The sequence below is a fragment of the Acartia tonsa genome, chromosome 11, assembly GCF_053477335.1.
Source record: "Acartia tonsa isolate MP-2025a chromosome 11, ASM5347733v1, whole genome shotgun sequence".
NCBI lineage: Eukaryota > Metazoa > Arthropoda > Copepoda > Calanoida > Acartiidae > Acartia > Acartia tonsa.
The window spans coordinates 48,423,075-48,438,657 of NC_137270.1; the positions used below are offsets into that span (position 1 = coordinate 48,423,075).

A 15,583-nucleotide genomic window follows, 5' to 3' on the forward strand; every position below is an offset into this window, starting at 1 on the left:
TTTAGTAGATCAAAATTAGTGGTTGAAACATTTCAACACTCAACTTAATGAATCAACCAATCAAATTTCAGTAAAGCCCCTAAAGGTGTTAAGCAAACAAATAAAACAACGTAATCATAAAACTTTGGTGACTAGTTTGATAAATAACAGCACGTTGTCCCCTTACTCTATGATTAAATAACCCACTTTGCTTCATATGCTATAACTTTCATGATCCTTTTTTTTCTTTTACCCTTCTGACAAGAAAGAAAATTAGCACAATTAATAATTTTTTCCTATTGTCTCATCACTAAGCTCTCTATTATATTATTACAAATTTTTATCCACTGCACTGCAAGAAAATTTGCACATAAGAAATTAGTTAAGTTTTGTTATTTTTCTTTTTCCAAGATTTTTCAGTATCGCTTCGAATCCGATTAATATCCAGTGGATTAGAACCAGTGATCATTCATACTGAAAAATTATGCATAGCATCGTATAATATTTTTGAATACAATAATGTGCGTACAATTATAAGATTAAAACTAGGGCATCTCGAAGCTAGAGAAAACTTTCAATTTTAGTTTAAATCTTATAATTGTACATTTTTTATCCGCAGAAAGCTGTTTATAATATGATGCGATAAATAAAGATTTTATATTTCTATTTGTATGTATAAATGCATTTTAATGAAAACAGATCTATAGTATAGATGTTTATACAGATAACTACCTCCCCTCCCTTTTTCAATGACCTGTTTCGTCTGCAAATTTTGTTTGCTACTTAGCTGTGTTAATATTCTGACACAATTGGTTGATTTTTAATGACCCAATTGAGAATCGGCACAAGGTCATTGGGATAGGGAAATACCGTTATTTAACCACTTCCCTCTCTAGTGTTTTACACTAATGTAATGTAAACACATTCCTGTTTTAACTTTACTTTCATCATCAACCACCAATTCTTCGTTTTTTAAACCTAGAAAGAAAGAAAAACTTTTAAAAGAAAATCAACTTAGAAATACATATATGCATCTAATATGAAAAAAAGTTAAATTTGAAAACAGTAAAAGTGTCTGACTATGACGTCAGAAAAAATTAACAATTAACCAATGAGAAGCCAGTATTCACAATTGTAAAATATATAACGGCCTCTCATTGGTTAATTGTTAATTTTTTCTGACGTCATAGTCAGACACTTTTACTGTTTTCGTTAAATTTTATTGAACTATTTTTTTTAAATGGTAAGGGACAAAGAAAAAAAGAAAAAAATACCCCCCCTCATTATTTCAAGTTCATATAAAGAAATTTAAAGAATTTTTGTGCATGAAAAATTATAAAGATAGTTGCTGTTTTTACAATTAATATTAATGTATAACATTTTATGTTTAACAGACAAAAATTAATAAATTTGATGATACAAAACACAATAGTTTACCTTGAGGGGAGAATTCATATAGGAATCCAGGCCTAGCCCTTACTCCAAACATGTATTTTGTCACATCCTAATTCAATATGTAAATCAGGCGGCTATGCCCCAAGAGGCCTCTTGGGTCACTTTAACTGGGGGTTGGAGGACAAGGAATAGGTTGACACCCCCTTTGTGGGGGGGGGGGCATTTTTAGGGGTAATTTCTCTGAGGCGAGCGATGGTACCCTCCCAATAAAGATAAAACCTTCCCAGGACATAGTGAATGAGAACCATATCGGTTTTGCGGTTAGCAAGTTTCTTACACACAGACAGACACGCACAAACATAGACATCCTGTTCCTTTTTTATACATGAAACACAAGGATAAAATCATCTGTAAGAAGAGAAGCGAACAAAAATTTACGGACAAAGTAATTTGAGAGCAGATGTGTAGTGTTGATATTTTTTAAAATCACAAAACCTTTCATATACGATATATAGCAGCCCAAAAAAATTTGCTTTAAGGACTGACAGATGGGCAGATAAAGAGTAGCATCGCTACTAATATTACTAAAATATGAAGTATAATTTTTTAACGTGACAAATTGGAAGCTAGTAGAAGTGGCTGACTCAGATTATGACGACCAAAAAAAAAAAAAAAATGAGAGGCCACTCTAAATTTTACCATTGGTCAATAACAGTGCAGTGTACACTGGTTAATTTTTTTTTACGTCTTATTCTGAGTCAGCCACTTTTACTAGCCTCGACAAATTGAATTCCTCTTATTAAATTTCACAGAATTTGATAGTTTTGATATTACAAAACCAATTTACCTTCATGTACTGAATAACATCTAACTCATTTTTCTTTCCAAGCAGTTCTTGTCTCACCTTTTCATACCCTTTCAAAATAATAATATTTTTTGTTAAATTTGCTTTAAAAAATTGTTTTCTCTTTCATAAATACACCTAACTAAATGATATAAAAACAAGGATGACAGCATCTCTGACAAGCAAAAGGAAACAAACAAATGAAACATGACTGATGAACAGACGGACAAAAACAATGTATAGATTAGATGTCATAGGAATCTTATATTTTTTTATTTCATGATTTTTATTTTAATAACCGCGGAAACCTGTTTATTAGTTATTACCTTCAATGATAATAGTAAGCAGAACATTTATGAGGATAAAATTGACAGAAACAGCAAACAAGAAAAACATTATTGCTGCAGTTGTGCTTGTGTCCTAGATTATTAAAATTGTCATTTTTAAAGCAAAGCATTTCTATAATTATGGTCATTCCGTCTGAACTCTTTATCGTTACAGGAATGTTCGTAAGTACATTTAAAAAATTTTATTTTTGATCTTTTTAATGAATATTTTTTATAATAGATAATTATCATATTCAACTGATTTTTGGAATACTGATTACAACAAGGAACAATGTTTAAGTAAAATATCTCTATAATCAAGTATGTCATTATTAGTATCCTGTACTTGAACATTTTTGCAACAAGGTTACCACAATTTTATTTAGACTTATACATTCATATTCTGCTTATGCAATAAATTCTAAAGATTTACCAGAAGATCCCCAAACTTGAATTTGTTCAGCATCATTGTAAAACAAGTTTTGAATGCAGAATTTATATCCTAAAAAATGTAATAATGTCCAATAAAAAGTTACGTCAATCAATACAAATGACCAATGATAGGATAGTATACAATTTACCATAGGTCAATAACAAACTATACTGGCCTATCATTGGTCATTTGTATTGTATGACACCATTTTTTATTGGACACTGTAAGCTGTTTCTAAAAAAATGAAACATCTAAAATCATACTACATTTGCTTTCCAATAATATTTCCACAATTCATTTTTCTGTCATGTCAGTTTTATGCACCCACAACAAAACCAAAAAAATGATAAAAGGTTAAAAAAAAAATTTTTTTAAATTAATTCAAAGACTTGGTTTTTACTCATATTTGAGAGATAGATTATTTTCAGAAAATGTTTTCAAGTACATTTGGATTACTTAAGAATTTAAAATGATTTGTTACTTGAACTAACCTGCTTGTCCTTCTTACTAATAAAATTAATGACTGTGTGATATTCAATATCTTTAAAAAGGAAAAATTTCTAGCCCCTTATCTTCATTGCAAGTTGAGATAATAGGGGACAAATTCCCTAAGGAACTAAGTCTGACAATGGTTTAGGTTTACTTTAAAGATGTTTTAATAAAAGATTTACCTTGAAATCAAACATATCAGAGAAGAGAATAAAGAAGAAAAGCTGAACAAATGCAAACAGAACAAAGAAGAATATTACTGAAACAAGTTATAGGATTTTATTTCCAGTATCGCTTTAAAACCGATTAATTAATATCCGGTGGATTAGAACCGGTTCTCGGCCATAATGAAAAATTATGGAAAGTTTTCTACAAATATGAAAATGTACAATCATAAGATTAAAACTAGGTTTTTAGCCCGGGCCTTTGGCATCTCAGGGCTAAAATGACTGGTTTTAATCTTATAACCTATATTTTTATATCTGCGGAAAGTTGTTTATAATACTTTGTAATAAATAATCATTTTGTTGTCATATTTTCCAAACTATTAAAATCTAACAAATTATTAAGACTTAACCCAACCTAGGAAACCAGATAGTTCAGACCAGCATCTGTTAAGTGTTGTTGTTAGAAGAGAAATCTTGTTATTAAATTCAAGAATCTTCAGCAGTTTCAGAATGGCCATGAATAGAAGCAGGCCTAAAAAAATAAAAAATACATTCTTTTCTTCACAGATTGCACATTCCAAAAGTTGTACAGAGTAATGAGTAGATAATGTTGTAGCAATAAAAAGATACTTTTACGAAAATATAAGAGAAGAAAGCTAAAATTTCTTTTATTCCTTAAATTCATGTAGCTGCCAAGATCAACAAAACTGTCTTAATTTTTACATTAAAACTGGTTTGAACTCCCTAGTGTTTAGATCAATCTTTGATTCTTTGAAAAACAATTTTACTTGCATATTGCAAAATCAAACAAGATATGAGTCTATTCTCTATTTAAAAGTGAAAATTAGTAATTCATTTTACCTATGGTATAGCCATACATTTCATCAATCAGACCAACCCTTTGTAACTTTATATATCCATTACCATAAGTACTGCTAAACACATTCAAGATTCTTTCTAAAAATGTAAATACTCTTACATTTTTCAAGTTGAAGTTTAGTCTTAATGTTTTAGTAATTATCTCAGAACAAAAGCATGTTAAGAATTCTTAAGGCTAGCACAAAAAATAAACCTGTTTCAATTCTCTTGTAGAAATAAAGTCCAGTTGCACCAAAAGCATCAAGAACTAAAAATTAAATGTAATTTCTTTAAGCATTTAAATTACCTAATCAAGGACTTTTTAAATTCAGAAATTATTACAACTTATAAAAAGAGATATGTTTATGCAGGAAAGGGTGAAAAAATACTTATGCCCCATTCCACAAAAGACCAGTAGGTACTCCAGTAAGCCATTTTCAGTTGTACAAGCTTAGTAAATTCCCTTAACAGATAATTATTTGGTTATGTTTTCTATTCATAAATTTAAATCATCAATAATTTCCAAAATTCCAATATGATAATTTCAGTATATTATATTTTGTTTTATTTCTGTAGATTGTGCTAAGTAAGACGACATCTATTATTACTATTAAATACTGTAAGATTAAAGTAGGAACTTTTTTGAATTTTTTATATTCTGTATCATAATTAGAAGACTACAAAAAAAGACAATAAATTGATGTACACTCCCAATTACAAATAATAAAACAACCTTTTAGTATATAAGAATTAAAACACAAAATATGATATAGAGAAAATAAATCAGTTATCCTTCCCAATTTAGAGTCTTTAGAATAGTAATTTATCACATCATATCACCAGTTTTGTTAGTCTCCATGCATGGGCTAACACCACTGCTTTTATTTTTATGATTTTTATTTTGATATTTATGGAAAAATGAATGTAAAATTTAATTTTTGGCATTGGCTGAGAACTGGTTCTAATCCAACATATAATATTCGGTTTCCAAGCCATACTGGAAATAAAACTTATATACCTGAGAGTAAAGTAGATAATAAAGCAAGCACAACCAACCATTGCAACATAAGCACTTATACCATTGAAGTCAAAAAAAGTTATCAATCTGATGGGATCTGGAAAAAATCAATTGTTAAATTAATTAGAAGTTTGACAACAAAAATCATAGAAAATTGCCTTTAAACAAATCAATTATCATAAAGATCAGAAAAAATGAATCAAAATTCCTTTTTTTTATCCTTATTCAAAGAAAAGGACCAAATATAGATTTCAAAAGCGTATTATATCATATAGGTTAACCAATAAACAATTAATATTGCAAAAATACATTAAGTAGTGAAACTGAACTATAATTTACTTTTAGTTCATAACACTTTCTATCTTAGCTGTTATTCAATATAGAAAGGTGAATTTTTGTGAAGATTTCCTATACCAATAAGCATTTAGTATGTAATTTACTCAGCAAAATAATAAATATCAAAAATGTTTATTCTTTATTCCATTCTCATCCATGATTTATTTGTGCTTCAGTACTTTTTTACATTTTTCAAAAAAATCCATAATTGTTACCTATTCTCCAGTAAGGAGTAACCCCACCCCCAGGCAGCCATTCAGCCACAAATGTACACACAGCAAACAGGTTCAGGTTCACATTGTAAACACCAAATTCAAGAAGAACTGCCCTAATAATTTATACTTTGTTCTAATATGTAGAATGATGATAAATGGGGGAGTGGTGACACTTTGGATACAAGTCCTCTCCATGTCACTTTTGAAAATTTTTTAGGGTAACCAACACCCATCAGACAACAAACCCTTTGATTGCATGACCTTTGGCTGAGGAGTCCTAACTGTGAATGGTTATGAGTTACACCTGTTTTGGGCCAAGGCATTCCCCCCACTCAACTCTTCATATTGCGCATCTGACATAGCAGCAATAGAAACCATTTTGACATCTTAAGTTATGATGCAGTGTCAGACCAAGATTATAACCTTCCTGACAACGAGCGGATGAGCCTAAGAAGTAATATAAAGATGAAAAAATTCTCTGTAAAACCTGGTTTGGTTATTAATCCAATGTTGTTGTTGTAGTCTGCGTATATTTTCTCTGATAACCTTGTTTCCACCTAAATTCAAAAGTTTAAAATCTCTGGATTAAGAATGTTTCTGAAAATTCTAGCAGAAAACAAACCCAGAGATCTAAAGGGATAAGACAATGGCTAATATATTGATGCAAACACCTAACTATGATACACAAAATTGTCCCTTCATATATAAAATTAGTGGTTGAAACTTTTTAAACTTAATACATCAAGCAATCAAAATTCAGAAAAGTCCACAAGCTAACAAGTTGTTAAGCTAACAAATAAGAACATGTTATCATAAAACTTTGGGGACTAGTGTAATAAAAAGCCCATTGTCCCTATTCTCTCTCTGGAACAAACCTTTAATTCTGAATACATATCCACCACCAAGATAGGTATCCTTTCTTCCAATTACTGGATAACTATGCAATTCCTCAGCAGTACTATATCTAAGTAATATTAATTTATTTAATGAGATAGTTTAAAATCAGAATTTATTAATCTTGTAATTTTTCTTAATAGGTTACCTAAACTCTGGCATGAGGCAGGATGGCAGATCCTAAAGACAAGTTGTATGAGACCCAATTTTCCATATATATGTATATATCTTACATATTTTTGAAAAATATTCACCATTTTATTATTTTATTCCTTTTTATGTCCTTTTTAAATTCAACTATTTTTAGCATTATCAAATTGATCACTAATTAATTTTTAAAATTTTAAATCTTAGGTGAAATAAGTATTTTAAAAGCCCTTTAGTGATCAGGCCTATTATGTTCAGAGCATTCTGCTAAGGATAGAAACATATTTTTCTACTTTTGAACATTCAAATCATATCATCATTTGAAATATTAATACTTTTTGGTTAAAAGACCAAAAGTAAGTCAAATATTCAATTCTATTCCATAATTTCTACCTTTGTCAAGTCATTTCTCTCTTTCCAAGCATTACAAAAGTGGCTTGTCTCTTCATTTATAATTCCAGATTGTCTGCAACAAATTAAGAAATATTTTTCCAGTATCAATCCGAAACCGAATAATATCTGGTGGATTAGAACCAGTTCTCAGCCATAATAAAAAATCTTATGGAAATATGATATGTAATTACCTTGCACATTCTCTGGTGATATTGACTATGGCAGGGGCCACCATACAAGTATTTCTTTTCACTAGAATTTGTCTAAATTTATTTCAAAATAACATACAAGAATATTATTTTTGTAACAATTAAGATAATTCAGGAAGGGAGGGAACATTGGCTTGTTTATAATACTAGTCCCCATAGTTTTATAATACCATTTTCTTTTTAGCTAGAATAACATCTATCGGGACTGTTAATGAATTTTGATTAGTTGGTTCATCAAGTTTAGTGTTCAAACATTTCAACCACTAATTTAATCTACAAAAGTGGTAATTTTGGAAGAAATATTGTGCTGTTTATAACACTAGTTCCCAAAGTTCAATAATAATAAATATTTTCTATTCTTATTAGTTAGTTAGAATAACATCTTTGGAGACTATTAATGAATTTTGATTGGTTGAGTATCCAAAACATTTCAAGCACTAATTTAACCTACAGAAGTGGTTTTTTGTGTATCATCATTAGGAATGTACATCAATGTAATGGCTATTGTTGTATCCCTTTAGATCCTTTTGATATAATAAACTTACCTTAGTGTACCATACCCAATCATTCTCTGGGTGTGATCACCAACAAATCCTCTCAGACCATATGGAGGTTTACCATTGTACAGTGGGCCAGCTTTCAGTTCAGGGATCAAAGTTTTCTGGGTCCAGTTCCAGTAGTCATTTGTTGTATTAATCTATATAAATAGTTTGTGTCAAACACTCACTTTTTATTTCTGGAGATTTAAATAAAACTATCAACATTATAACTATTTTGGGAGTTGTATGATCATCCTCCAACAGATATTATCTCTAGTAAAAAATCCCCCCTGCCCCCAAAGAAATTTCCTTTTCTTTTCTAAAACTATAAGTTCCATTTAGAGGCCTCTAAGAGTGTAGCTCGTTGAAATATAATGTGATATATTTAATAACTATTTACCATATGAAACCCATGTTTGTACACAAAGTTATTTTCTATCTGAGACATTAGCTTGTAGGAATAAGTGTCTCTAAATAAATAATAAATCTTAAAGATTAATACAAGTACTAATAAATCAAAAGAAAATTATTTATTTTAACCTGTTTTCAACAGAAATTATGTATATCATTGCCAAGAATATTAGGTATGTAATAATTTCTTTGGCAAATGCCTGACTCTTTATCTCTTTAATTCTTGCTTTCCTAAGTGCTTCTAGATGTTCTTTTGTATATGGTAGATAGAACTAAAATTGATAAAGCTTTAAATAAATTATAAATTCATATGCTATTATCTTAATATATTTAAATATCTACTAATAAACTATTTAGGAAATTTTTACTTTAGTTTTTCTCATTTTTTCAGTTGACTGCCATTCTTTGTGAGGTTGAATTATTATTCCATCTTCATCAAATTCACTATCATCTAACCCAGCATCTAGCTCTAATCTATAATAGAGTTGGGCCAGATATCCGGTTTGGCCAGATACAGATATTGAAACTATCCAGTTACAGGATATCCGGCTGATTTCTAATGCCAATATCCGGTTATCTGGTATTAAAAATTAGCTGGATATCCGGTATCTGGCCAAAAAGTATCCGGACCAACCCTAAACTATAATTTACAGTAATATTTAAGATACCAATTGATATTTATTAGTTTAGAAAAAGAAAAAGTTTAATCTGCTAAACTTAAAATGTTCACAAATCATTGTGTCAAAAATCTTTTTTTTGTAATTTTTTTTATATTGAATAAATCTAAACTGCCTAAATTACTGATTTCAACAATATAACTTTCTTACTTTAGCTTTTGCTACATTAATATGCTTTCTATTTTAATGTTAAATAAAAAAAACTTACTTTCTAAAGAAATGGCTACAGATTGCAAAAATCACAACCTAATCAAAGCATATTTATAAAGATTTATTGGAGTAAAAAAATTGATAATTTTCAAAAAAAAAGTTTTACCTTTATTGGTTCAATTATCAGAAAACTTGTAAAGAAAGTAATAATCATACAGGCCAGCCATCTAAAACAAGAGTTTTGTAAGCATATTCTCAATTTAAAGTTACAATAGCAATGTATTGACTTAGTAGTAGATTTATTTTCCAATATAATAAAAAAAAAGACAATAAAATAATGTACGATAAAATAAGCATAGGTATATTTATAATAAAATAATTTCATATTTGTGTTGCTTCTGTATTTACATTGGCAGCTAAGATGTCGCGTGAGCGGTGTTGTCTCTAGCTGTTGAAAAAAAAACTTCTTTGGTTACTGAAGCAAGAAGATGTACATATGTACATTTATATCAGGTCCCGTTTTCCCGTGTGCAGCTTTGTAGTTCCCCCCTTTTTTATACACTTGAATTGTGTATTGAAAAAAAGTTATGTACTGAAAACCTTTCTGAAAAAGAAATAAATATAAAAAAAAATTAAAAATTAAAAAAAAAAAAAAAAATCTTTTACATTTTTTATAGGTTTAGATGACATACAGGGCATAGTAGTCTTGAACATTCAATATTAATAGATTCAATAAGATGTGCTTTAAGTTTATTTTTAAATTGAATTTTACTGGCCAAATTTTTGATAATATGGCAATCAAAATCATTCCAAATTATAGGAAAATTACAGTATGGCAATCTTTTTAGAAGCCCAGTTCTAAATCTAGGAATTCTATAATCAAAATTGTTTCTTAATTGATAATTGTTATTGAATTCTGCATTAGTTTCCCAAGTGTTTGAAAAGGATCTAGGTAAATTATTCATTTTATAATTATGCATAAATTGCAATTGAAAATATTTAACAAGCAAATCAAATGGTAAAATATTTAGCATTTTAAACATTGGCGCAGTATGAGCATTATACTTAGAGTTCATGATACATCTAATGGCCATTTTTGCTTTGTTATAATCGGTGTTAAGTTGGCAGAGGCAGCAGTAGAATAAATGAGAATTCCATACACAAGATGGCTATGAAATAGTGAATGATATAGAGAAATCATAGATGTTTTATCAAGTATGTTTTTTGATCTTCTAAGAATAAACAATGCTTTGGAGAGCTTAAGACTCAATTGATCAATGTGATATTTAAAATTTAAAGTTGGATCAAAGTATATACCAAGAAATTTAATGGCAGGAATTTCACTAGAATTATTAACATAATCAAGTTTTTTTACTAGAGCATCATTGTAATTTGTACAATCAGGATCATTTTCATCTATAACAAGGTTGATATCATCCCAAGGAATATTTTGTCCTTGGGTGTGGAAAATAGTAAATTTAGTTTTTACAGGATGTAAAGACATTCCATTAGCCCGAAACCATTGAGAAATTTTTCGAAGTTCAGTGTTTACAAAATTGACAAGGTCATTAAGATTTTTTCCTGAAGCAAGAATAGTTGTGTCATCACAGAATAATAACATTGATAGTAAAGTTGATCTTGGAAGATCATTAAAGAAGATCAAGAATAATATAGGGCCTAAAATACTTCCTTGTGGTACACCACTATCAACTATGAGTAAGGAAGATTTGTCTTGGCCTATTTGAACAAATTGTTGACGTTCAGTCAAGTAGTTTTGGAACCATGTTAAAATGTTTCCATTAATACCTATTTTGCTTAGCTTATTTATTAACAATCTTATTGGAACCATGTCAAATGCTTTGGTTAAGTCACAAAATATTCCAATGGTAAACTCCTTATTATTAATAGCTTCAGTAATTTTATTAAGTAAATGAATCATGGGATGGATTGTTGAGTGATTTTTTTGAAATCCAAACTGGTTTTTGTCTATTATGTTATTAGACAATAAAAAACTACTGAGATGGTTACATACAATTTTTTCTAGTAATTTACCAAAAAGAGAAATCAAAGAGATTGGTCTATAATTATTTGTTTCATCTAGAGAGCCACTTTTAAAAACAGGGTGTACCTTAGAAATTTTTAGTTTTTTGGGTACTATTCCTGTCGCTAGAGATCTATTAAAAATATGAGAAAGGGGAGATGAAATTAATTCAATAATGTTTTTCATGAAATGAGAAGAAAGATCCATATAATCACAACTTTTTTTATCTTTTAAATCCTTAAATGCTTCAATGACTTGGTTAGGGGTAATTTGGGGTATTTGAAAGTTTAAATTTAGTGGCTCAATGTAATCATCTGGAGGCTTATCTGTGGGAGTTATAGTTTCTTTAATTTTATTTGCTATGGAAGAAAAATGCTTATTAAACTCTTCTGCTATGAGTTTATTATCTTTTACAGTGTGACCATTGATATTTAGATTAGAAGGTAGACTAGAAGCTTTAGCTTTAATACCTGCAGCTTCTCTAATAGTCAGCCAAACATTTTTTAAATCACCTTGGTGTTTTTGGATTTCTTGCTGATAATATAATTTTTTCATATTTTTCAAGAGTTTGTTATATAAATTTTTATAAGTTTTGTAAATATTATGATCTTCAATGGTTCGGCTTTTAGAATAAATTTTGGACAATTCATCTTTTCTTAATCTTGATGTTAAAAGACCAAGAGACATCCAAGGTTCAATTTTATGTACATTACGATTAAACCTTTTTTCTTTCTCTTCAAAAACAATGTTAAAAAGATCAAAAAATTTGTTATGAAACAAATCATAACTTAAGTTGGCATCATTTTCTTGAATAACATCAGCAAAGCTTAATTGAGAAAGTAGTGATTTAAAGGAATTTATGTTATCTGCAGAGTAATCTCTATATTTAAAAGTTTTTGGAATTGGGCGTTTTTTCTTAGAAGATAAAATATGAAAGATAGGAAAATGATCACTTAAATACATAGTTAATATTCCTGTTTTATATTCATTACTAATATAATTTGTCCAACAATGGTCTATAAGAGTAGCTCTATTTTGTGATATTCTAGTTGGATGGTTTATAAGTTGAATAAATCCACATGCAAATAATTTATCTATGAACTCTAAGGTTTTAGGATGGTCCTTAAATCGAATTAAATCACAATTAAAGTCACTAACCAGGTAGACTTTTTGATTAAGTGTTGATAATTGATCTAAAATATTACTTAAAATGTCTAAAAAAGAATTAAATTGCTCTGAAGGAGTTGATCCATTATTTGTAGAGGGTGAACGATAAATATTACCTAGTATAAAACTATTTTTTTCGGAAACATCTACTTTAATAAATAAAGATTCAAAAATTTTCTCTTGGAATATTGAAAGTTCCTCGAGAACTTGAAATTGAAGATTGGTAGAGACATAGAAAGCTACGCCCCCACCCTTATGTATCGTTCTTGTTTTATACTGTAAATTATATCCTTGTAAGCTAAACAAGTTTGGATCAACTATAGAAAATGTTTCTTGAAGTGCCATTATGTCAAATTTACATTTACTAGTTACTAATAAATTATGAAAATCTGAGAATTCATTAAATTTAGAAGCCAAGCTTTGAATATTTAAACTAAAGAGAGAAAGGTTGGTTTGATTTTGATTGCTTTCAATAAATTCTTCAAGACTATAGTAATTAGAAAGAATATCAATATCCCTGTAGGGTGAATCATTAAAATTACTATTTACTCCTACATCAATACTTGAATTAAAAATTTCTTTAAAGTTGAAGTTAAATGAACGTGAAAGGTTTTCAGTACTTAAAAAATCCACATTATCCTGGTTCATAGTTGTAAAAAGGGGAGAGAAGCTGCGCACGGGAGGGGAAACCTGAAAATAAACATATTTTAGTACAAGAATTAATCAGGGACAAGGGACGGCAATTGCCCTGATATATATACAACAAGTAGAAAAAGTAAGACATTACAAAAAAAACTAAATGCATAAAAAGCGAAGTATTGTTTAAGTGCATATTTATTTTAATTTTTAAAATAAAATTCTATTCTTAAATTTGGATAGATTTACATAGACAAAAAAAGTTTTTATCAATATCATTATACCAATATACGTGGTGTAGTTAGTTTTTTAGTTACATTCAAATTTAAATTATACATCATACACGAAAGTAGGATGTCTGTCTGTATGTATATAAAAAAGAGATAGATTTGTCATATTAGTATAAAACAGTTAATAATTTAGTTATTTTAATCGATAGAAAATAAATAAGAAAGCTGATAAGAAAACCATCAAATTAAAACACAGAAAATCTAAATTAATTATTCTTAGGATTATGAAATTTTACATTATACCTTTTGATTATCAAAATCAACATCAGAGTCCTCATTTAAAAGATCTCGCTGCCTTCTGGCCTCCAGGACAGCTGGTGATGGGCCATCAAGCAGGACAGCTCTGGTACTGCTGTTGGTTCGCCTCTGCTGCTGCGGCTGCTGGTGTTGCTGCTGTGGCGGCTTCTCCCGGGCACCCTGTGCTGTTGAAGTGGGTGCGGCAGGTGCAGCGGCGGTTGCCGCTACATATGATGTTGGTTTCTGAACATCTGATGGGAATGCCTTGCGTCTGGATATTCTCAGAGTGTTGACAGCTGAATCAAGTATTTTATCTACAGAATCTAAAATACAAGAAACGGTATGTACATACTTCTGCTTCTGTAGGTCTTGGACCAAGGTAAATTTTATCTTGCCATCTAGGGTCCAAACTTTATCAACCCTAGCATCATCACTGATCAGTTTCATGAGTTTGTAGTTGCGTGTAGTTAAGTCGGCGGTGGCAGTGAACTTTTCTACACCTGCTTCCATCTCCAATTCAGTAGGGCTAGGCATGTGGTCCTTTTTTAGCCGCAGGAACAAATTACGCTGCCATCTCTTAGTGAAACGTATGATTATAGGTTTTGGCAAAAACAATGAAGGATTTCTTTTAGATTTAAATGATTTACCAACAAAATGTCCGTTTTCGAGCAAATCAAACCACTCTGGCACTGCAGGAAGGATCTTTTTGTCAGCACATTCCAAGACAGGTTTGACAACACGTTTGTAAACTGTTATCATGCAGGCCACATCAAGGCCGAGCTCGTTGATGTCCCCCTGTTCGACATTGATGCCGAAAAAACGGAGAGACCAGTTGCGGCAATACTGCTCACGTTCATTGTCACAAATAATCCGCTGACGGTCAGAGTGGTAAAAATCACTTTTTAACTTATCATAGTTACTTTGAAGGGTTTTCAATTTCATTAAAAGTTCTTGGTTGTTAGCCATAGTTATTATATAAACAAATATAAAAAGAATAGCAATATATGTGATGTGTTTCTTGCACAACAATACTCCCGCCAAATAATTATACAGTCATGTATGGTGTGTGTGTGTGACTGTGTACAGCGGGCGGTCAAAATGTTCAAACACTAGTATAAGGAGGGGAGAATTTGGTTACTTGTTACCCCTTCGGCGTCTGAACTGAAACTGAAACTTTACCTGTAAACTCTATCATTGCCCATAACTATAACAAATGTCCAAAGAAAAAATATTGAAACAACCACCATAAGGATGGACAATATCCATGATAGTAACACAAATATTGATGGTAATTCACATCTAGTTCTTTTGATTTTAGTTTGGGCTGGGTCATCAGACAGACTACAGTTAAGAATCATTTTTAAAGGTTCAAAGATAAAATGAAGGTTTAAGCAATGATTGTTGCCTTTATGTAAACCTTTTTAAGCATGGAGGTATGATTTATACCTACCATTTGAAACAGGTATAATCTTAAAATAGTATTTTAAAAAGCCATGATGGAAAATATGTTTTAGAAATGTTCCTTGAGACCAATGGTGATGATTGTATCCATCTTTCAATATTTTCTTTTTTCTTCTTGTTATATATTTCTTAATAGATTAGAATTTGGCATAGTCCCTTTCGTGACATCACTTCTTAAAGGGTGTTTCCTTGTATTTCCAGAGTAGCTATTGATTGGTTCTTTTAGGTTAGGTTTGGTTAAGTTGGATTAGGTAATTGCCCTACAGGGTTA

General features: G+C 30.0%; 1 protein-coding gene across 1 annotated transcript; it reads right to left on the reverse strand.

The window, feature by feature from the left end:
* Positions 1–871: 871 nt before the first annotated feature.
* Positions 872–15,188, reverse strand: LOC145331342 (polycystin-2-like protein 2). The gene is made up of 24 exons (XM_080175959.1): positions 15,031–15,188; positions 9,647–9,707; positions 9,539–9,576; positions 9,022–9,127; positions 8,783–8,925; positions 8,643–8,712; positions 8,249–8,400; positions 7,686–7,757; positions 7,495–7,567; positions 7,103–7,134; positions 6,936–7,024; positions 6,548–6,617; positions 6,061–6,173; positions 5,510–5,606; positions 4,881–4,954; positions 4,706–4,759; positions 4,495–4,590; positions 4,049–4,165; positions 3,649–3,725; positions 2,978–3,046; positions 2,545–2,638; positions 2,222–2,289; positions 1,417–1,483; positions 872–957 (listed from the first exon to the last, which is right to left on the reverse strand). Exons 1-24 carry the CDS (start codon positions 15,096–15,098, stop codon positions 872–874), a joined length of 1,986 nt encoding a protein of 661 aa, XP_080032085.1. The 5' UTR covers positions 15,099–15,188.
* Positions 15,189–15,583: the final 395 nt, after the last annotated feature.

What these genes read in the sequence shown, in the direction of transcription:
- LOC145331342 (XM_080175959.1), bottom strand. Translation starts at nt 15,098, where the DNA reads ATGGTGGTTGTTTCAATATTTTTTCTTTGGACATTTGTTATAGTTATG. An exon ending in TCAAGTTTGGGGATCTTCTG is followed by an intron (nt 2,639 to 2,977) that starts GTAAATCTTTAG and finishes TTAATAATCTAG; the next exon opens with GACACAAGCACAACTGCAGC. An exon ending in ATGTTATTCAGTACATGAAG is followed by an intron (nt 1,484 to 2,221) that starts GTAAATTGGTTT and finishes ATATTGAATTAG; the next exon opens with GATGTGACAAAATACATGTT.